The sequence below is a fragment of the Motacilla alba genome, chromosome 8 (genome assembly GCF_015832195.1).
Source record: "Motacilla alba alba isolate MOTALB_02 chromosome 8, Motacilla_alba_V1.0_pri, whole genome shotgun sequence".
Classification (NCBI taxonomy): Eukaryota; Metazoa; Chordata; class Aves; order Passeriformes; family Motacillidae; genus Motacilla; species Motacilla alba.
The window spans coordinates 5527657-5550969 of record NC_052023.1 but is presented as its reverse complement, the minus strand read 5'-3'; the positions used below and the strand labels follow the sequence as shown (position 1 = coordinate 5550969).

The window sequence follows — 23313 nt, the reverse complement described above, 5'->3', positions numbered from 1 at the left end:
CCCGGCCCCGCCTCCGGGGGAACGGCCCCGGCGGGGCAGACAGCAGCGCGGACAGCCCGCCTGAGGGGCCGCGCGGTGGGAAACGAGGGCGCTACCGCAAACTGCACCGCCAGGAGCTTGGCTGGAGTTGGCAGCGGCTGTACGGGATGCCGCCACCTCTGTGGAAGGCAGGAGGTGATTTGCATTCTGCCCGAGCCGTGGAGATCCTCAAGGATGACGGAGTGAGGGAAGGGGAAGTTGAGTGGATGAAGGGAAGCGTGAGTTGATGAAGGGTCATGTGTTCAGCTCTCACTGTAAATAAATCTGTGGGTAACGAGCAGCACTTCAGAAAAAGAGAAGGATGTCGTCAAGTATCCGTTCCAAAGTCATCTCTGGAGGAAAAGAATTACAGAGCCACAGGATCGGTTGGATTGGAAAAGACCTCTGAGACTATCAAGTGCAGCCTATGACTGGTCACCACCTTGTCCCCTAGACCATGGCACTGAGTGCCACGTCCAGTCTTTCCTTAAACACCTCCAGAGATGGTGACTCCAGCACCTCCCTGAGCATCCCATTCCAATATCCAATCACCCTTTCTGTGAAGAAATTCTTTCTAATGTCCAATCTAAACCTGCTCTGGTGCGACTTTAGGCCATTTCTCTCATGCTGTCCCTTGTTCCCTGGGAGCAGAGCCTGACCCCAGGGTGAAGAGCTGTGGAGAGCGGGAAGGGCTCCCCGAGCCTCCTTTTCTCCAGGCTGAGCGCCCCCAGCTCCCTCAGCTTCTCCTCACAGGACTTGTACTCCAGACCCTTCACCACCTTCGCTGCCCCTCTCTGGAGAAGCAGCGAACTTCATTGCACCTCCGCTTTGGGAAAACGTCTGCTAATCGCCGGGACGGGGGAATTCATGGGGACAAGCAGGGATTTTGTAAGACCGGCCATGGGGGCCCTGCGCCTTTAAGGGGCGCGTCCACGGGGCCCGGCCCCCGGGCGCTCGCCCCGCCCGCTCTCGCTGGCTCCCCGTGTCGCTGAGGGCCCGCGGGACGCGGCGGTGGCAGCAGCGAGGGAAGCAGGGATCGTCCCGCCGCCATCGCCATCATGCAGCGCCGGGTGTTCGTGGTGGGCGTCGGCATGACCAAGGTACCGCCGCCCTCCCCGGCACCCGCGTGTGCGCGGGGGGACACGGCCCGCGCCAGGCCGGCCTCGGCGGCGCCCCCGGCTGTCCGCTGAGGGGGAGGTGCCGCGGGAGCCGCCCGCGCCCTCCCCGGCGCGGCTGAAGCCCCTCACGGGACGCGGTGGCACCCCGGGAGCGCGCTGGCAGAGCCCGGTCCGGCTCGGCGGCAGCGGCTCCGCGCAAAGTTCACCCTCGCTCGGGGTGTGGGGGAGGCCGGAGCCCGGCCAAGGTGAACGTGGTGCTCCACAGAGCAGGTCGATACAGCAGCCCTGCAGCGGGCACGGTGTCCCCGTGTCCCCGCAGCCGCTGGCCCACGGCCCGTCCTGGGAGAGCGGCTCAGGGAGGGCAGGGCCCTGCAGGGTCTGTCTGGGGCGTTCCTGGCCCGGGATTGTGAGCGCACGGCTCGCCCCGCTCAGCTCCGCCGCAGCTCCCCGGGAGCAGGCGGTAGCCAGGTGGGCGTGGGGCTCCTCTCCCAAGTAACGAGTGATGGGACAAGAGGAATTGGCCTCAAGTTTCCACAAGGCATGTTTAAGGTTAGAATTAAGATTAAGTAAAATTCCTTCACCGAAAGGGTTGTCAAACCCAGGAACAGGCAGCCTGGGTTTGGCAGTGCTGGGGTAACAGTTGGACTTGATCTTTAAGGTCCTTTCCTACCTAAACGATGTTATGATTTTCAAAGAGGAACAGTAAAAGAACCAATTTTTGTCTTGATAGATGAATCTTAAGACAACTTTGATATTTGCCACAGTAATCAGAAACTCCTCCCCCTGACCGTCTTTTAAATAATAACTTTTTGTCTTGTTGCTGCATGGGTACCTCTCCAGCATGCGATGTGATGGGGAGGAATTGAAAGGTTAAAGGCAATTCTGTTAATTGTGTTTATTGGACTAGATCACAGAATGTAGTAATAGAAGTTATTGAGTTCACTTGTGATGTCCTCATGGAAGAGACAAGTAAAACTTGTCAGACACCATATTGCATCTGAAGTATTTTACAATGAAATCTTTTAGGACTGCATTGCTTCTATTTGATTAATATTAATGATGTAATGACTGCTAAAATTTGTTATATCTTCTCACAGCAACAGTGAGAAGATATAACAAAAATGTGAAAATGTGAGCAACATGTTTCCTGTGTGTGTAACTGTCAGTTCCCCAGGGCTCCACATTTTCAGGAGTGCCTCATCTCAGTTACCACTTGAGCATCACTTGAGGAATTGTCTGTACTCTCTTCTCCTCTCTGTTAGCCCAAGCAGTATCAATCACTCTTACAGGCTTCTATAATGATCAACTCACCAACTGTTCTTAGGACCTTTGCTATGTAGGTTCTCTGGCTAAATTAATGAAAGGAGGCACTGCAGAAAGTACAGCCAAGTGGTACAAATGACTGGAGTCAGGGACATAAGCAGAAGGAGGCAGCAAAAAATGCTCACAGGGGACATCAAATAATTTGTAGGATTATAAGTAGTTAGCATGAGGATTTCTTTTAGCAGTGACACTTTTTGTTAGTGATGTAAAAATGCAAACCACATGTATGTGTGGTGGTGTCTAATGAGCCACACTGCAAAGAAAATAGAAATGCCACCTCTACTCCAATGGTGTGGGGTAAGGTATGATAAATTCTCTATGAAGAACAAACATTTTCTTGTTACAAATAGGATTATAACAAAAAAAAAAAATGGAAGGGAAGTATTTATCAAAGCTTCAGTGAATATGATGATGAATTAGTGAAGATTCCAGTTATTCTCTGTCCCACCCACAGGCTTTGGACAGGATTATTGTCCATCTCCATAGTCATGGGTCTTCTTTAACACTGACCAGAAATGGCCCTCAGCTCCCATGAAGTTGCACTATTTTCTCCTTTTAGCCATTGCAGGTCTGGCAGCAGCACTTGGGAATTGTAAAGGTTTTGTACATGCACTTTTGGGTCAATGAAATTACATTTTTTTGCATTATTTAAAACTTTTTTCCTAAATTAAATATAAAGCTTTTAAATATACTAATTCAAGCAAAATATGAATTAAATTTCACCGTGATTTAATCTCATCTTCTTTTCCTTCCTTTTCTCTTGCCAGTTTTCAAAGCCTAGTGAGAAGAGTGCTGATTATCCTGACATGGCCAAGGAAGCAGGTACTTTAGTAATGAAGCATTTAGTTTGATTGCTGATGCTTATTTTAGGTCTTACAGCCAATATTTCTGTTACACATATGAAGGAAAAACTACTGTTTAATAAATAGATACATCTAAAAACAGATTTAAAACTCAGACCACTTTCAGCAAACCCATAACTGACCTGTCCAGGTCAGCCCTTCCAGGCTGAAGTCAGCAGGATGGCTTAAAATTGGATTGTGCACTTAAATAATTGAATACTTATCTATATTATTGAAAACCTACTCTCATTGGGATGAACAACCTTAGTGCATGAGCACAGAATTGATTGAATGAAATTTTCTGATCAAGAAGCTCGTTCAGAACTCAAAATACTGTGAAATTGCCCTTATGAGGTACAAGACTATATTAACAGTTTGCACATTAAAATAAGGAATATCTACAACTCTCATTTGTGAATGCAGGACTCATACCTACTACTCTAGGTTTGCTTGTTGTGGTTGTGAGAGCTGATTTTATTTTTTTTATTTTACCTTCAACTTTAAACTTTTTTCCCAACTTATAAACTGTTTTTTTTAGGCCAGGCAGCTTTAGCTGATGCTGGGATTCCGTATTCAGCAGTGAAGCAGGCGTGTGTGGGTTATGTTTATGGTGAGTATTGTTTGATTGGGATGTGACTTCTGTGACAATTGCAGACTTCTGTGTGGATAAAGTGTGAGGAATGGCATCAATAAGCTTTCTATTAAGGGGAAATCTATTTCTGTTCCTAAAAGATTTTTCCATTTACTTTCCCTCTGGTTCTCTGTTAACAACTGTGTGGTGGCAACTGAAGTAGGGTCAGTCTGCTGTGATACCTAGAGCAGCTCCCAAGCCACACCTGTAAGACCTTTCTGTCCAGTCCAGTTGAGTCCCTTTGATTCTCTGCCTGTGAAGCAGAAACAGGACAAACTTCTGGTTTTAAAATCTGAGGAGTTTCATCTTGTTTCTGAGGTTCTTTACTGTGGATACCTGAGAGCCATACTCAAGGTGACAGCTCAGAAGTTCAAGTTTACAGTTTAATTAGTAGCATGGCACATACATGGCAGCAAAAGCAAAACCTTTGTGAGTTTGTACCTTATTTTAATGTTGTGTTTCTATCTGAAGGTGACTCGACCTCTGGGCAGAGGGCAATCTACCATGGTCTGGGTCTAACTGGCATTCCCATCATCAATGTTAACAACAACTGTGCTACTGGAGCCACTGCTTTGTTCATGGCCAGACAGCTTGTAGAAGGAGGTGGGTTGCTTTGCTCGGTGCACCTAAGAGATTGTCTGGGATGCAGTAGGATGGTGCATGAGGATGTACATGTCTTTTCCTGTGTCATGAGGTGTCAGTTCTGCCAGTCAAGTGTTTCTGCAGTAATTGTTTGGAGGAGTGCAGAACATGTGGCATTATAGTACTCCAGGAACTAGATTCTCCAGGATGAAGACTCTGCTAAAAAGCTGAGCTTTTTTCTTTTAACTTGAAGTTAATACAAGTGTTTAACTAACATGTTTTTGGAAGGGAGGGGAGAGAGCAGACTGACAGACCATGCGTGAGTATTTCCTCCTGTTTTTGCAGTTCCTCTGTGGACATTGATACTTTCTTGCACTGATGCTGATGTTTCTGTAATGACAACTATAGCAACACTGTGTACGATTGTTAAGTATTTGTAGTGAGACATAAATGCTTGGTTGTCTATGAGAGTTGCTGTCAGACAGTTAAAAATAAGCTCCATTCTTAGGTATCAATATCTTTCTATCAATATCTTGTCCATCTTAATGTGACTCTTTCAAAAATGAAGGAGGAAGGAAGAGCAGCTGGTAGGTGTTTGTGTACATATCTTGTAATGGAATAGTTGTTAGTACCTAGTGTCATTTATAATCACATTGTGCTTTAAATAGCCACACATTTTATTTTATTTATTTTATTTTATTTTATTTTAAGGTTTGGCAGACTGTGTTCTGGCACTCGGCTTTGAGAGGATGGCAAAAGGATCTCTTGCTTCAGGTGTAAGTGTCTGAAACACTCGATATGTTTGTGTTTGTACGTGAGATACACTTCCTCATACTCTGAGATGTATTGTCTTTATCACTTACTTTATTGTGTTGCTGTAGATGATGACAAAAGAAACCATTAGTTTGATCTAAATAATCTTTTAGTGAGTTCTATGATTCTGATGGCTGCTATGACATACTATAAAAAATAAATTCTAAAACATTCCATGCAAAATTCATGTGTCATGATTGTTGTATTTTGTAAAGATTATGTTAAAGGCTGGGTTAGTGGGGAAAAAGGAAAATACCACATAAAATGCTGAAGCTTTGAGTAACTGAAGTGTCTTTCTCAAACAACACAGCAAATCAAAGAAAGATTCTGGGTCTTCTGGTCTGATGCTTACTCAGTTGACCTGTTAACACACTCTTCCAAAAACTAAAGGCTTCTTGACTCTTATTTGTTTTTACTGGAGAAGTGTGTGTGGGTTTGTTTGCATTTTGCCTTAAGGCAAGCAATATTAGAGCCCATATGTCATTTAACTGCAGAACTGCCAAATTTGATAATATATGCAAGAGGTTTGGGTGAAAAATGTTAAATTTAGCAAGTGATAAAAATGAGAGTTATCTTTTAACATGCTTTACGATATTTCATCTAAGCTTCATTGAAAATACTACTAGACTATCTACTTTATAACTTGAAACTATGTATAAACAGTAGGATTTTAAGTGAGGCCTAAAGTCCTCTGCTGAAAATAGTGACTGTGATAGAAATCATGTAGCAGTGATTCTTGTCATGAATCAGTGCAGTGGTTATAATGTCATGCATTTTCTGCTTATTTACTTTTTTATAGCTGAGAAATTATCAATACTTCTGATCATGTCACTGAAGTGCAGCATACTGCCCAGGGACTTGTTAAAGTATTAGAAAAACCTATCTTTTATTTGAAATCTGTGACAGTTTTGTGATGATGTTGAGAAAAAAAGGAAATTATGATTTGCTTTGTGTTTCTGTTTTCAGTTTGCAGACAGAACTAATCCTATGGACAAACATTTGGAAATTATGATAAATAAATATGGCCTTGCAAGTGCTCCAGTGGCACCTCAGATGTTTGCAAGCGCTGGCAAAGAACATATGGAGAAATACGGTCTGTTAAAATACATTTTTTTAGTTGTCTTCTCTTTATGAAGTGACTTTAAAATAATAGGATTTTGTTTTAAGAAATGGTAGCATTAAGGTTGCATAACTCCCTGCATTTTATCCCTGTGCCTTAGGATAGGTAGATGGGCATGGGGCTGAACTGTTTGGCAAAAGCTGTTGGGCATTTGATTTGATTTAATACCTAGTACAAGGCTGCTGCCACTGCTGTTTGCTACCCCCTGACCAGAGAAGGGAATTGGCCCCAAGGTAACAGCCTGGCCTGTTGTGCATCTTTTATTTGCACTTTTAGGCCATTATATGGAAACTCAGCCATGTTTAGTAGTTTTTATCTAATTTTGAAACCTCAGCTGAGTTCTAAGAAAGTCTTCTTAACAATGTGTCTCTTGTAAAGATGCTTGTAAAGGTCAGATTCTTATGACACAATATTTAAACTGTTATGTCAGCACTGTTTGAGCAAACAAAGTATTTAAACACAGGGTTTATTTCCCCTTTTCAGGGACAAATCCAGAATACTTTGCGAAAATTGCATGGAAGAACCACAGCCATTCAACCAACAACCCGTGAGTCACGTACTCTGCCTCTGTAGTCAACCTCTCTGGTTGTTAAAAAAAATTCCTGCACAATAAAGCAGTATTTTTAGAATATGTTCAGAATATTTTCAGCATATGTTCTTTCTTATGGAATGAGAAAAGAAATTATTCTAGAAATAGATTGTCGGAACTCAGAATGTCCCGCAGACATTCTTGGATGTTCCAGACCCAGGTCAAAAGCATCTGAGACCCTGGCATGCAGCCAGAGACCCCTGTAGCTTTAAATCTAACCCATGGAACAGTTTACCAACTTTGCAGGAAGAACAAGAAGTCACAAAAATTTAGATATTATAGTAGAAGTAGTCACAAAGTGAAGAGTAGGATTTTTAAGTGCTGTACAGGGGGGGTTTAAGCCTTGTACGCAGGGGTCCAAGTTTTGTACATGGGGGTCAGAAAATTCTAAGATGGAGGGATTTGGGTGTGCCCTGTCCTCTTTCTTTCTCCTTCCTAACCTCCGTGTCTTTGGTGATATTGACACTCACAGATTAGTTTAGAGTAGAAAGTCACTATTCAATATAGATAGTAGGTATTAGGGAAAAGGTATAAACATGTAGTACGTAATATATGATATAAAAGATAGCACCAGCCCCCTAAGAGGGCAGTGTGCCTTTATCTGATCTGCTAAACAGGCCACAGCAGTTCAAGGAGAAGAATCTTTTAGATAACCAACAATAAACTACCTTGAGAACAGACAACAGAAGACTACTAAGTCTTTCTTCGAAGGCATGAGTTAGAAGAGAGACTTTTCCATCTTTTGAGGTCACCACAATCCAGGGGTAAAACCCCACAATAGATGAAAAATTACTTCTCTATCCAGTGCCTTATGCTTTATAAAGAGAGCTCTGTAGGTGCCTAATAGTGTGATATTAGTATGTCTACTGCTCAATCTGAGATGGCATCTGTGTGTTTTCCTTAGGTATTCCCAGTTCCAAAAGGAGTACACATTAGATGAAGTTCTGCATTCTCGCAAAATTTTTGATTACTTGACTGTCTTACAGTGTTGGTAAGGAGGGGACTTTGCATTGGGAAATAGATCTTGATGTTAAGAAAAATATGGTAGGACATCTCTTTAAGTAAAGTCTGTTTGTGTGTCAATTATAATTTACAGATTGCTTTAAGTAAAAATTTTTATAAATAAAACAAATGTGGAAAATCTGTCATGAGCAAACACTAGATACTTGCTCCCAGTGTAAGACAGTGAGCTGAAATAAGTTTTGCACTTTGGGGTTCTCATGTAATTCTGTTCTTTTACTGATGCACATCCATCGCTGTTAAGTGTTAATTCTTCTCTTCAGCCTTTCCTAAGCACTCTTGGAGGGTGTGTATATGTTTATATATGTTTATAGCCAAGTAAAACCTTTGATATGTCCTGAATTGAAATGACACATTTCTGTTTTGATGTAATGATTTTCAAATGTCTGGTATAAATATTACTGAAAGCATCCAGTAAGCACTGATGGAATTCATAGTTTCAGTGGTATCAGCCACTGTTGTTTGTTGTTTTTTTTTAATTTGTATTAAAAGATAAATCTATGGAAGATCAACAATCTAATGAAGATTGACATTACTGATTTAGAACAATAACATCATTATTTTTCTTTCAATCAGTCCAACATCAAATGGTGCTGCAGCTGCAGTTTTGGCTAATGAGGAGTTTGTGAAAAGGCATAAATTGCAGCCAAAAGCTGTGGAAATTCTAGCACAGGTGATGGCTACTGATTATCCAAGCACATTCGAAGGAAACAGTTGTATGAAGATGGTAGGTTTGCAATTCTGCATTCCCTGCTACTCATTGGGGTGGTTTTTCTGAGGTTTTTTGTTTATAGTTTTGGGTTGGTGTTTTGTGGGGGTTTTTTTTGTTTGGTTTTGGGTTTGGATTTTTTTTTAAGTACCTGCAAGTCCTAGTGATGCTAGAAACATTTGCATGTCACAGAGCAAACATTTATGCTTTGTGGTGAATGTGAAATTGATTTCACTTGGACAGGTATGGAATAAGCAAGGAGCATGATTGTGGAATGAGAATAAGTAACCTATAAACAGGCTATCAGAAGCCTAGTTTTTTAACAAATTATTTACAGGCTATTTTTTAAACAACTTTAACAGCAAAAGAAAATTTATTTCATTTTTCTCTTTATAATAGTAATGAAATTTAAAACAATCAAGTGTATCATAGATAAAGGTAACAAGACATTTTGAGGACTTGTTTCAAGGCTGTTGGTCTGAGTCATGCAAAGGAACAATTTGGGTTGTGATCAAGTTTAAGGAAATAGAGGATATTCCCCAGAAAGGTTTTGCATGCCAACAATAAGCCCTAGAATATGTTATTTCTTTCTAGGCAATTTTTATTGTATGAATATCTAACTCTGACATGTGATGCATTAAAATAAATCAGAATACCATCTCCTTCTTTCACTGACAGGACCTACAGAAGCACAGTTAAGTGTAAAAATTAAACTGTGAGCTATACTTCTGTAATGATATTTTAACACAGAATTTCTCCTTTTTTCAGGTTGGCTATGACATGACTAAAAATGCTGCACAAAAATGTTTTGAAAAAGCAGGGCTGAAACCTACAGATGTTGACGTGATAGAACTTCATGACTGCTTCTCTGTTAATGAGTTCATCACCTATGAAGCTCTGGGACTGTGTCCAGAAGGTAATAGCAGCAATGGATATAATTGTTTCATTAAAATGGAAAGCACCAAGAATACCCAAATTAAGAACTCCTGTGATCTCAGTCTTAGGCCCCTTTTTTTGGGGCTGCATTCTATCATAATCTTACCCCAAGATTTCCCTCCATCTATATATTTCCTTTTAAGAAGATAAATATAGGACAAGAATTGCCTGTGGGGGGCCTTAGCAAGTCACTGATGTTTGAAACATCCATGCCTCAGTTATTGGCAAATTGTCAACGTGCATCTAAAGTCAACTGTGTAACAATGCTCAGTCTGTCCAGATTAGTTTAATGTCAGTGGATTTGCTGGATTTACAACAGATTCAATGGCAGTGGAATTTAGCTCTGTGTATGTCAGTAAAATCATTAAAATTTTCTGCTGAAGAGGGTATTTTATGATTTCAAATAAATAATGCATTGAACTGCTATTTCAGTTCATGATATATTTAAATTCTAAACATATATTGCTTTGCATAGATTATCATTTGATATAATCTTTCTCTAATTTGTTTTTAACTAATTGTGAGGAAATACCATATTCTGGCACTAGGTGGTATGTTAAGTCTGAGCTTTCCTACTGAAACAGACAGTTATGGAACTCCAGGAAGACTTAAATGTTTGCCTTTGCATATCTGCTTTCTACTATCATTTTTATGGGGTCTGCAGTAAAAATGGGAAATGTCTGACATATTTAAACAGGTACTTTAAGCTCTTTAGGTTCGTTCCTTTAATTGATGCAGAGTAATCCTGGTGGTACTTGTCTATTTGACTAATTAGCCTTGTGCATGGTTATTTAATAGTGCTGCTGTCACAACCAGTGAGAGCAGCAGTCTGGCCTTAATAGTATATGAAACTTACCTTGGAACGAGAGAGTAATTAGGCATAAAGATTAATGAAATGGCATAAACCACTGTGCATTTAGATGGGCAAATTTAACGTGGTATTCCCATTTAATGGCACCATGGAACCATGACAGATCTTTTTTACACTTCAGTGTTAATAATGTAGGGGGGGAGAAGCTGGTACAAGAATAAATGAGTAAGAGCCTGGTTAAAAGGGAGAATTATCTGTAGTCTGGAAAGCTAAACAATTCTGAACATTAGTCTTCCGAGTGGTTTTATTCACTGTTTTAATGTCTTAATACAGCCCAAGGTACCATTAGTTGGCCTTTGTGGTGAGGGTTTGTGTTCAACTTGGTGTTCACCTTCCAAGTCCTGGGGGTCACAAATCACAACTTACAAAAAATGTTATTATCACTGCAGTTTCATGAACAAAATATAAATAGCTTTGTTACACTGATTATATCATAATGCTGTGTACACCAACAGAACAATTCAACTGCAATTTAAAAATTACTTTTGTGCAAATGCTTCTCTTCCATGTTCTGCTTTCTCCAATGGTATAAGCAAGTCTCATTAATGTAGTTTGGCCAATTTTTGCTCTTTGTGAAATATGAGCTGGAACATTTCCTAGGGTTTGACTGACATGCAGCATCTCTGGTAAGTTACAGCAGAACTGAATAATCACTTACAAATAAAAAAAAGAACATTTTTCTCACATGAATATTGTTTTATAGGAAGAGCATGTGACCTGATCGACAGAGGAGACAACACTTATGGAGGAAAATGGGTGATTAATCCCAGTGGTGGCTTGATTTCCAAGGGACATCCTCTGGGTGCCACAGGTATGCAAAACCTTCATTTAATCACACCATGAGATTAGAGACACAGCTCTTGAGCAGGCAGGTGCTTCCCACCTGTGCTTGAAACGTGAGGGCCTCAAAGCTTCTTCCCAGTCTTCTTTCCAAATAGTACAAGTGTTGGAGCTTAACCTTTCCTAAATAATTGCTTAATAGTACAACTTCTGAATAGTATTTGAATAAGTATTCTAATATGATGTCATCCTTTAAAATTCTGGTTTTGGAGATTTTTACTGCCTCTGAATAGCTTGTACCATTGCTAGCTGTACCAGAAGCCTATTTTTTTAAGTCTTGGATGTCAAAATATTTATCTGATGTTTACAACAGAAGCTCACTTGGTCACCATTTCCCAGCAACATAGGTTTTCCCTTTGTTTGTTTGTTTGTTTGTTTTTCTTTCTTTCTTTAAACTGCTGTGCTTGTTTCTAAATGAGTTGGCTCTTGGACAAAATGTGTTGGATTTGTGAAGATAATTCACCCTCCTTGTTTGGAAATGAGAAGTTATCAGGAAACTGGAGCAGATGAAACCTTGTGAAACACCAAATCTTCATCTAAACAGTTGTAACAGTGAGATGCAATATGCAGTTAAGTGTGAGGGCCAGGGGAAGTGTTAGGAAACTGGAGGAAAAGGGCTCCAGATAAATGAGACTGTGGATATCTGTAAAGGGTGAGAGTATTGCATTGCCAGGTTTATGTTAACTTTTGTCACTTACACAGTGATAAAAACAGAGGTGCTTAGTGGCATTCTTGCTTCTCCAGTGCCATGGGATGGAGGAAGAGTCAGTAAGATGCAGAAAATGACAAGTCTTAGCCTGTCAGCTTCATTTCCCTTGGAAACAGACTTGAGGCCAGTTATAGGCTAAACAAGGGTCATGGAAATCCTCTTGAAGATCCAAACCATTCCAGGGCAGGCCTCACCACAGCACACACCCTTTCCTTGAGGCTGAGAGAATGTGAATGAAACCTCTTCATTCTCATCTATGACTGGAATTTTAAAACTTCCTAATGTGTCAGTTGGCAATGTGTAAAATTCTGTGCATGAAATGCAGATTTATTGTCTGCCTTGTCCAAAGACCTTTGTAGTTGTCCAGGGGAAGGGAGACGAAGGGATGGGGGAAAGGAGAAAAGTGTGAGGAATGTGCAGAGAAGGTCTGGAGCACAACTGGAGCACAACTCACAAATCCTGTGAGAAATTCCCAAGGCAGCTGGGGGTCTCAGCCTGGAGAAAAGGAGGCTCAGGGGGGACCTTCTCACTCTCTCCAACTCCCTGGAAGAAGGGTTGTAACCCAGACAACTAAAGACAGGGTGAAAAGATACAGCCTCAAGCTGTGCTAGGGGAGATTTAGGCTGGACATCGGAGGAATTTTGATGCAGAAAGGATGGCTAAACACTGGAATGGGCTGCCCTGGGAGGTGGTGGAGTGTTGAAGGGAGGACTGGCCATGGCACTCGGTGCCACGGTCTGGGTGACAAGCTCGGTGCTTGGTCACAGGCCGGACTCGATGCTCTTGGAGCTCTTTTCCAGCCGGGTAACTCGGTGATTGTGTGCGTGCGGCGGGCCTGGGCCCTGGCCGCGGAGAGAGCCGATGGCACAGCGCGGGGAGACCGAGGGTGAACATAATCACCGAGTGTCAGGGGTGCCGTGCAAAGGGGCTCCCCTTCCTTTGTGTTTCCCAGGGACATCCCGTTCCCTCCCGGCAGCTCGGACCCCGGGAGTTTCCGGGATCCGGTCGCTGGGTGCGCGGCGGGGCGGGCGGCTGGCTGAGCTCTGCGCTCGATGTTTCAGGGCTGGCGCAGTGCGCGGAGCTCTGCTGGCAGCTGCGCGGGCTGGCGGGGCGGCGGCAGGTGCCGGGGGCGAAGGTCGCGCTGCAGCACAACCTGGGGCTCGGCGGCGCCGTGGTGGTGACGCTCTTCAGGATGGGCTTCCCCCGGGACGGCAGGTGAGCCGGGGCTGACACGCGCCGGGGGCTCGCCCGGCACGGGGACAACGGCGGGCTGCGCCGCCAGGCCTTCCGGAGCGCTCAGCTGGGGCTGCACGGCGCTCGGGGACAGCGCTGCTGGCCCAGCCTGGCTGCCCGGCTGCCTGCGCCCTCACAGCCTCGTTGTTCTGGAGTTATTGCCGCTGCTCAAGGGGGAGATTGCCCTGTAAACTAAACACTCTTGTGCTCCTGCAGCACTGCAGGTCTGTGCTGAGGTTAAAACTCACACACTCTCGTGTCACATTGAGCACTGAGAGTTGTTGAAAAGCTCGGACCGGCTTGTAGAAATGGCTCATGAAAAGCCACCAAATAAAAACCATTCCAAGAATAAAACAGGCCATATTAAAATTAATTAATTGAAACAAGTTATCTGCCAAAACCAGCCAGACGTTCATGGGAACAGAGAAACCACTGCTACAATTGTTACTGGTTTAGCTCTGTGAAGGATTGCTTTCAGCCCTGTCTCATGAGATACTGTAATTCCTTAGAATTCTGGGGTGTTACTGGCTACAGATTTGCACTTGCAATTGTAGCCTATTTCGGAGTGAGAGAACACTGATATGAAGCTGCTGCACTCTGCTGTAGCTCAATGCTCCAATGGACAGGAATTGAGAGAAAACACCTAAAATTTGTATTAATCTGGTATTTCAGGGGAGACTTACAATACAATTCCCTTTACATTTTCACTTTCAGCTTTCCTTAGAAAGATTGACCAACTTATTATGGGTATTATGGCTTTTAAAGCTCGATCCCAGTGCTTTTTCTCTGAAAACCTGTGAGCAGCAGAATTTATCATACACTGGCCTTTCAGAAAGAAACACACCCTTCCCTCCCAGCTCATATTTCTAACATCTGTTTCAGCTAAATCTGTGCAGTTCCTGGGAGGTGACAATATAACCTGTGGAAGAGGTGATGAGAGAAGCCACTGAGCTTTGAAGGGCTGCAGCAATGACTTTTTGTAGTGTCAGGAGTGATGATTCTGTCTCTTTTTTAATCCATGAGAGGTTGTACCATGTGAGGAAAAGTACGTCTTCTCATGGATTCTCTTCAAACATGCTCACAAAACTTGTCAGTGGATGTTGGTACAGTTTTAAATCTGAGGGAGAAAAGGTGTACTCCCTGTACCAATCTTTCCCATTGCTTTGAGTTTTGTCTTGAAAAATACTGTCACTTTATGGGAAAAAAACTGTTGCTGTTTTTATGTCATCAGCCTTGAGGTGCTGCTAGAAGTAGTCTTTCCTGTCAGGGAGAGCTTTTCATGTACAGATAACATTTCTCCTGAAGAAACTTAACTCTAATTTACTATGGTTCGTTTCACCTTCGCTGGTGTTCAGAATTTTGAAAATACTTTCTTTAGTACAACTCAACCCAGAGAAGTTTTAGCAACACTCATTTCATCTTATCCTAGAGAAGCTTAAAGGCCCTTAGTTCCCCCAGAGGCTCTGTGTGGGAGATCCCTGACACAGGGAGTTGCACCAATGTGTCAGACTTTGGAATGGAGCAGTGTGGCTGATGTGCTCAGACACCCCTTATGTAACTGAGCTATGATGTGCATTGTGTAATGAAGGGAAAGGTGGTGAAACTCCATGTTTATGGAGATCCTTCACACCAGTCACCGGTTCCAGATCAGGCCTGTGGCTTTAGTAACAGCTGGTAAGAATGTGCATCAAAGCAGCAGGACTTGATCAGTTTTGCATTAGTTTTTGAAACAGTTCTGCTTTTTGTTTGGTGGCTTTTCCTAAACTTTACAGTTTCCATCCTGTTAGTACAGCCTTGGTTTCTTAGCAAAACGGATGTGTGTCCTTCAAGACAGTGCCCACCCTGGCCACCCTGTCACACACCTGCAGGGCAGTGTCACTACCACCCCAGTAAGTTCCAGCAGCATTTCCTGAGCAATTCTGTCACTTTGGCAGTATCAAACCTGACCACAGTTCTGGCTCTGCTGCCAAGAGATGGTAATGGCAGTGAACCTGCTCCTCCTGATGCTTGAATTGCCATTTCTTGGGACGTTTCTCTGTTCTTCCGCTCTGTGTGCCCCTGCAGGAATCAAGAATTGGGTTCCATGTTGCTATCAGGCCAGGCAGGGTGATTTCTCCAGAGTATCAGGAATAAGATTAATGATTTACTTCCATTATAAAATTAATCTTCAGTTCATACACACAGAACACCCAGATATCTGGAGTGATTGGGATTCAGGCTATCAAGAGAACAAGCTTCCCCTTGATACCAGAGCTGCTTTACACTGCTGAAATGTTTCTTGGTGGTGTTAGGCCCATTGGTGATCATTTGAAGATGGTGAAAAGTGATTGAAAGTGTTTCAGCTAATGGGGTTTTTGTTTCAGCAACGGCCGTATTGCAGCTGTGCCTCTCAGTGCAGCTGTTGATGGATTTAAAGCACACCTGGTCTTCAAAGAGATTGAAAAGAAGCTCCAAGAGGTATCTGACTACTTCTTTTACCTACAGCCGGATTTTAATGGATAGCAGAATGTGTGGGAAACCTGTTGGGAATGTATCAGCATCCACCACTTCTTCAGGACTGCTCATTGAAACAAATGCTATAGATTTGGATTTTGTAGTTTTTACAATTCTTTGTAAAAGAAACCTTTTACATTGTGCCATGATTTTAAGTTACCTTTTTTCCAGATAGTTCTTACCTGCATAAGGATATTTCAGTGGAGGCAAGTTTAGATTGTAGGTGAGGAGCTTGCTAACTAACCAAAGAAACTTTGTGTTTGGTGTTAGGTGCTTAGAAGAAGAAATTGCATTTTGTCAAACTTATGTCAGGACAAGGCTATTAGGACTATTCCTCTTAGTTTAATATATTTCAATATAGATAGTTATAATTTGAGGTTTTTGTTTGTTTAGATTTTTTGGTGGTGGTTTAAATGACGCATAGTGGGAGGAATAGATATTTTTGTATTAGTAGAAATGGTGAAGGTTTTTAAATTACTTTTGTTAAATTAAGACTAACTGAAAATTATATGTTGAAGTAAATTACTTTCTCATTCCGTGGTCCTTACAGGAAGGAGAGCAATTTGTTAAGAAAATTGGTGGAATCTTTGCCTTCAAAGTAAAAGATGGTCCTGGTGGGAAAGAAGCAACTTGGATAGTAGATGTGAAAAATGGCAAAGGCTCTGTGGCAGTTAATTCAGGTCAGTGCTCTTGTATTATGTCATTGCAGAACACACATGAAACTAATGAATACAGACTCATCTTCTGTTCAGGCTGTAGTGACCTTGAGCAAAAATTATGTAGAGCTACCTTAATTTGAAACTTTTCTTATTACTGGCACTTTTATCCATGGTGTTTCAGACCAGGAACTAAACAGCTTCTACTCTGAATCTGTCTAGAGATAGTAGAGTATTTTCTTAGAGGCTGCAGGCAGATCTGTCATATGATTTCACAGGAATCAGAATGGGGAAAAAAAAAGTGAAAATCAAACCTCAGGGATTTTATTGCTCTCACCTCTTAAAATTTGGGCCAAAAATGTAATTTGTAGCTGTTTCTTCAGTTGCTTTGTTGGAGACACTGGTAAGCAGTAAACTGGTCTGCCTTGTCAAGTTACTTCTCCTCTGCAGGTAATTAAGCAACAAAACTTGATTGGTTTCAGTGCTGTACCAGCTGACATAAACTTCAAGTTCCATTTTGAAAAAGGGAGAAATAAGAAACAGACTGGGTGGTGTTGGAGAGCCCCATAAAAATACTGAGAGCACAAGATTTGTACCCTTGCCATGAAAATGTCTTGTCTCGAATCTGAAGTCACACACCTGAGCAATGAAGATGGGAAAAAAAACCAGAACCAAAGGCAAGAGCCAGTCCTCAAAATCTGATATATCCATGAACCTGCATCACAAACTTTTAATGAAAAACATGACAGGGGATTTGATTCAGAAATTCATTGTTATGTTATTACAAAAAGGAGACCACAGTCTTCTGTTGCATGGGCAACAATTTATCAAAGATTTCAATCTAATAAGAAGATGATTGTAGGAAAAGATGTGTGCAGGTTTTAGCTCTTTGGTTCACACATCAGTATTTATATCAGAGTTTATTAAAATAATTTTCCAGCTTACTTTAGAAGGAACGTCTTAGAAACTTCTGTACTTGAATTAATTTAAATGAGTGCTTTCAGAATGTGCATGTTGTTCCCATGGAAGGAGAGGGCAGGAAATGCCTGAAATGTCAGTAATGAATATCTTGAGAGTGTCACAGGGGAAAACTCATCTATTCTAAGCTGATCTTTATACCAGCAAATATAAGCTTGATAAAGCTGAAAAATTATTATCAGTGCTTGCAATGAACATTCTGTCAGGATACAAGGAGATTATTTCTTTTCAAGGTATTAATTTGCTTAGCTTTTCAGGAAGCTTTCTTCACTGTTGGGGTGGTTTGTGCTACAAGATGGCCCAGCTGCCTCTTGGCTTTGGGTGGCCTCTTGCTGATATTTTTTTTAATGGCTCTTGCTTGTACATACTTCAGGTATCATTTGCTGACCTGTGGTCTGAAGGGATTTTCCCCATAGTTGTAGCTCCTGTAAGTGTTTAATTTCTGAGTTTGAATCTCCGTTCTTCTCCTGTCTTGCAGATAAGAAGGCAGATTGTACAATCACAATGGCTGATACTGATCTGCTGGCACTCATGACTGGCAAAATGAACCCTCAGACAGTAAGTACAGCAAAGATGACCTGATCAGGGAACTGGTTCGTTTGTTTTGAATGTGTTTAAGTTGAAATAATTTGAATGTTTTCATCCAAAACTGCCATGGCTGATCTGAAAAATGGCAGTTCTTGGTGTGCTCTGAACTAATCACCCAAAGTGAGATTCACCAAGAAGGACAGGGATGTGTGTCAGATATCCTGCAGGGATGTGTCCTGTGTTATATCCCAGAAAGAGGTATAACAGTGCTTGGTTTGCAGAGAAGAGGGGCAATCCAGTTTTTGCAACATGCCATAAAAAAGAAGGAATATGGGCCTTTCTTTGGAGGGCTTTACCCCCATAGCTGACATTAGTGTAAGGAGTCATCTTGATGCTGAAAAGTAGAAATTGAGGTCAGCATCCACTGAATCCTGTCATTTTTTTGTTGTTGGGTGGGAAGTTTGGGGGGTTTTGTTTGGTTGGTTGGTTTAATTTCCTTTTTTTTATTCCTCTGTACACCAAAAGCAGTCACAGTGTACAAGTAAACCAGATGTTTAAGTTAATTTTAAGTTACTGTTCTGTGCTTCCAAATTTGAAATGCTCTGGGTAACTGTTTCAAGATTTTGGTCTGGTAATCATGGAGTAAATTTTGCAAACTGAAAGGTGTCTAGGAGAAGTTTTAAGATAAAACACATTATAGAAATGTTGTAATATCCCTGTAGAAAATTCAGAAGCAACTCCAGTTTTACATCTGCAGTTTAGATATTTTTGTGCATGCAGTTTATCTCCTTTCAAGGTCTGGAGGAAAAAATCCAAATTTTCTGCACGTCTGCTTCACAAACGAGATTTGTAAAATTGAATTGATCAGGAACAAAGCCAGTTAAGGCTGAGGAGGATTGAGCTAAGAAATCAGTTCTGGCACCTACTGTCACTGTGGCTTTATTGTTTGCAGTTGAAATAATGAGCTTGTCTGCTATGAATAGTCACCACCCAAAGATGGGGTGTTCTTCCTGCTCCAGGTACAGGCCCATGGCTGTGATGGCCTAAGAAACAAGCAAGTTTATTCCTTTTAGGTATCAAAAATATAATAACAATACAACTTCCTCAGTTTGCTATTCTACAGTCAGATAACACATTTGTTGCTGGATGTGAGGTGCCAGAACTGTGGGAAGTACCAAACTGCTCATCCATAATAACCCACAACTGTCTGGAGGGGTGCATTTGGGATAATGTGTTGTCTTGCATTTCACAGAATCTTTCTTTCTTTTCAGGCATTCTTTCAAGGCAAATTGAAGATTTCTGGGAACATGGGCATGGCAATGAAACTTCAGAATCTACAGCTTCAGCCAGGCAAAGCTAAACTTTGAGCTCAGTAGAGTAAATAGTCAGTACTGGATATTCTTGACAAAGAAGTAGAATTAAACTAGACTTTATCAATAATATGGCACAGGCGGGGTTTGATTAGGCCTCTCTCACCTAAATTCTGTGGTTAGAGACCTCAAATCTCTTAACAATTTCCATCGGTTTCTCTATGGCTAAGCTTGAGGCACTAACACTTACAAATGGTACATGGTGGGGCTTTGAGACAGCTTTTGTTCTAATCAGTATGGACAATTTTATAAAAATTAGAGCTGAATTAGGCTGCTTACTGTTGTTGAGGTTAGTTGGGAAGGAAGAGAGGAAAGTTACAAATAATTTGGCATATCAATGAAATGAGTTGCATTTTTTAAAGGCTGTAATAGCAGATCACACAAACGCTTTCAGACTTCCATTCTCTCCAATTTGCTGCTGCTTACATCAAAATGATCTTGTAAAGGGGATCTCTAACAACATTTTTTTAGAATAGGTTTTAGGAATTTGCTATAAAATACTTTTCTTATTACTACTTTGGAATTAAAAAATAAACAAAATATCCAGAAGTAAGCAGGAACTAGAATGCTGCTTTGAGGTTCACAGGATTTGATAATACTTCACCTTGAAAAGAGATTAGATTTGTCAGGAGAGCAGAGAGGGAAGATAACCAATATGTTACCTGTTTTCTCCTGGTAAAATCTGGTGTTGATCATGATGAAATTCTTGTCAGTTATGTAAAAGCTTAAGTTCTGTTTTGGGAAAATGTATTATGGTTGGAAGTTTAATAGAAAATTAAATATACTTTTCCTGTTCTTCTGTGTGTCTCTTTCTCAGATTTATAAACACGGATTTCATATTAATGTACTGAACTGAGTATTTTATTCAGGTTGTCACAAAGGACACCTGCAGGCATCCACTTTTTCCTCCTTGGGCACTGTCAGTACATCATCCATAAACTTCATCTCAGTCCAGGAGACACATCTCACATCCTCACATACTTGGGCTATGGCTGAGGAACTTACACTGAAACTTTCACTTCCCTGGCTTAACTAAAATAATAATAAAAAAGAGCAAATTCAAGCCAATCATTCTGCCTCCTATTAGGAATGGTGACAGAGTGCTGAGCAGTTGGAATGGCTCTGCTGCATCAGACCAAAAATCCCTCTGGCCCTCTGGATTTTCTCCCTGTTGGTACCTTGGAGGGAACAGGAAGATGGCCAGTCATTTCTTTACTCAGAGTACTTTCCTAACTGCCACTGATTGTCTTTTTTTTTTTTCCCAGCTCACCAATTTGAGCCAGAAGTCAATATATCTGGATTGTCTTTCATGAGTTTGTCCACTCCCTTTTGGAATCCTTGGACAGCTTTTTTAGCATGGAGCATGAGTTTCTGTACCTACACATCATATAGAATTAAACTTACTCCTTTTCTATCCTGTACATTGCAGTTTTATACCTCTTAGTTTTTGGGGGCTTTTTTGAGGGGCTTTGTGTTTTACTGGAAGAACAGTGAACAGCTTCAGAACACTCCTGGTGTTTATATTCTTATCCTGTCACCTTCAGGCTTCACAGCTTACAGAGAGATCATTCTGTTTAACTGTGTCACATGGAGAGACCCTTGTAACCTTCTGTCCATCCAGGTATCCTTCCTGTATGCAGCTTTCCAACTGTCCTGTTAAAAAGTTTTCAAGATACAAGAGCATTTTCTGCCTCTTATTTTTCTTTCCCCAGTTGCATTTCTGACCACTCCTTGTTTTGAGGTGGTGTTTTCTTAGATCTCTTAAAACTGGGGGCTCATTCCTTTCATACTAACTCAGTGCTTATTTCTGCACTGGGAAATGGAAATATTTTAAATTATTGTTCTATATGCATCAGTTCATTTGCATTGAATTTCAGCTGTCTTTTACTGTCCAGGAACTCAGTGTTCAGGCCTGGGTTTTCATTTCAGGATAAATCAACATTTGTGACCCCACTGTTCATCATCTTTCCCAAGGCATTAGTTTTCTGTTAATTAGGACAAATATGGCATTGCTCCACTGTAAACTTTTAAAAATACAATCTGGTCATACGAATGGTTTCCTCCTGTGCATTGTTTATTGACATATCTAAAGGATTGGAATAGATAGGAGTCATATCTCTCAAATGAAAGCAGTGTTTAACTCCCTGTAAAATAACACTTGCTGTTGTACTCACTGCTTTTTCCTACGTTCTTGCCATTTGGCTTGTGGGTTAAAAAAGGGGGACTTAGAGGATTGCAGCAGTAATTCTGTCCAGAAAATGATTTGTTCCTCCTCTTGAATTACTGATACTACCAGAAGAACTCTGAGGAGATGTCTGTTATGCAAGCTAAGAACATGTCTTTTTTAAGAATTTTGAGGACACACACAACATACTTTTGGCCACTGTTGGCCAAATTAATTTTGAAATGTAAACAAGATAACATAGATAATAGCAGTCCATCCCAATATTAGTTCAAGTAAGACGTGCTCAGCTGCAGAATGAGCTAAGTTCTTTAAGGGGGGGGAAGCTGCACAGAAATATGAAGGGGAAAAAAGTGACAAAATAACTTTGGAGTTTGTTTGCTACCAGGAGGAATAATGTCCAAGCTAAGGCCCTGATTTCTCCATCAGAGAAATCTGGGTTTGCACAGGCCTGGGGCTTTCAGGCTTGAGCATCTGCAGCTATGATGTTGTTAAAACAGAAAAATCCCAGATTAAACCTTCCATTCCCATCAGCAGTAGGTAGAGGGAGTAGTGCAAGGGTTAGCACAGCCTGCTGCTGACAGGACTGGTCAGGCTGGTGTTTCTCCTGCAGGATTTAAGGAGATGGAGTAAAGGACAAAGTCGAGTATTCACCCCATTTACCTGCTAATGTCTTCTTTCGACATCTGTCCTGTATTGCTTCTTCACTTTCAGCACCTTCTTTGTGTTACAACTTGCTGAGTATTTTTTATACAGTACTTTGATTTTTCTGGGAGTGAGGGGGAAGGTGTCTAGAAAACCCAAATCCTCCATGAACATTCTGCTGTCTTAGAATATGACAACTTTGAATAAATAAATGTTGCAATGGATAGAAATAATTTACTTTCATGAGGAAAAGCTCTGTGATACAAAGCAGTTTTTGACATTATGAAGTTCTGTTACTCGTCTTTGCATAACTCAGAGCATTACCTAAGTCTGTACCATTTTAGAAATCTTGCTACAAAGGTTTTCTTTCTCACTCCCTAATGCTCTGTTGACCAAGCAGCATTAAGTTCTTCTTCTCCAGCTAAAATCCCCTGTAGCTTTAGATCAGCCTTTTAAATGAAGTTTATGTTACTGCAACTGTGTTATGTTACCTGGATTCCTTGGGGGCAGAATTAGAAAGGAAGCTAGAGGTACCAAAAGGTGGCCAGTCACAACATAGCAGTGCTTTAATTTTGGTTTCAAAGGCCTTGTGTAAAGGGAGAAAAATGTAGTAATCTTCTAGGCAGAGGGTTTGGTGTTCTCAGACTCCCAGGTCACATGAGGGGCAATCTCAGCTTTAGACATTGAAATGCTTGGGCTCTTCCTTCAGGAACACTGGTGAGTACCCCTTGCCAGCTCTTGGTTTGGGTTTTTTTCCCAGCTATAATAAGGATGACAGACAGAGGTGTTTTAAGGTTGGCAGGTATATCTTACCCTTATTTTCTTTTGCAAAATACATGTAATTCTTGCTTACTGGAATTTTCACTGTAATGAAAAAAGCAAGAGAAGCATGACATGATTTGTAAGAGTTGGAGCCACTGAGCAGAGTTGATACCTGACTCAGCAGATCTGGCTTGCAAAAATTTGAGTGAATGCTTTGTTTTGGAGCACAGATTTTTTTTTTAAACTTTTACTTGAGTTTTGTCTTTTCAGCCCTGCTGCTTTGCCTAATAAGAAATAGGTTCAGTGCAGAAGAATACACTTACTTTTGAAAATGTATGTGTGTGA

The 23313-nt window shown here is 41.4% G+C and overlaps 1 protein-coding gene across 1 annotated transcript; it reads left to right on the top strand.

Moving 5' to 3' along the window:
* Window positions 1-962: 962 nt before the first annotated feature.
* On the top strand, window positions 963-20178 carry SCP2 (sterol carrier protein 2). The gene is made up of 16 exons (XM_038144143.1): window positions 963-1118; window positions 3227-3281; window positions 3840-3911; window positions 4404-4535; window positions 5226-5290; window positions 6294-6420; window positions 6931-6994; window positions 7941-8027; window positions 8633-8783; window positions 9534-9681; window positions 11276-11383; window positions 13183-13336; window positions 15718-15811; window positions 16398-16527; window positions 17960-18039; window positions 19281-20178. The coding sequence occupies exons 1-16, from the start codon at window positions 1077-1079 to the stop codon at window positions 19374-19376; spliced, it is 1605 nt and encodes a 534-aa protein (XP_038000071.1). The 5' UTR covers window positions 963-1076; the 3' UTR covers window positions 19377-20178.
* Window positions 20179-23313: the final 3135 nt, after the last annotated feature.

What these genes read in the sequence shown, in the direction of transcription:
- SCP2 (XM_038144143.1), top strand. Translation starts at nt 1,077, where the DNA reads ATGCAGCGCCGGGTGTTCGTGGTGGGCGTCGGCATGACCAAG. An exon ending in GTGTGTGGGTTATGTTTATG is followed by an intron (nt 3,912 to 4,403) that starts GTGAGTATTGTT and finishes TTCTATCTGAAG; the next exon opens with GTGACTCGACCTCTGGGCAG. An exon ending in GGCTTCCCCCGGGACGGCAG is followed by an intron (nt 13,337 to 15,717) that starts GTGAGCCGGGGC and finishes TTTTTGTTTCAG; the next exon opens with CAACGGCCGTATTGCAGCTG.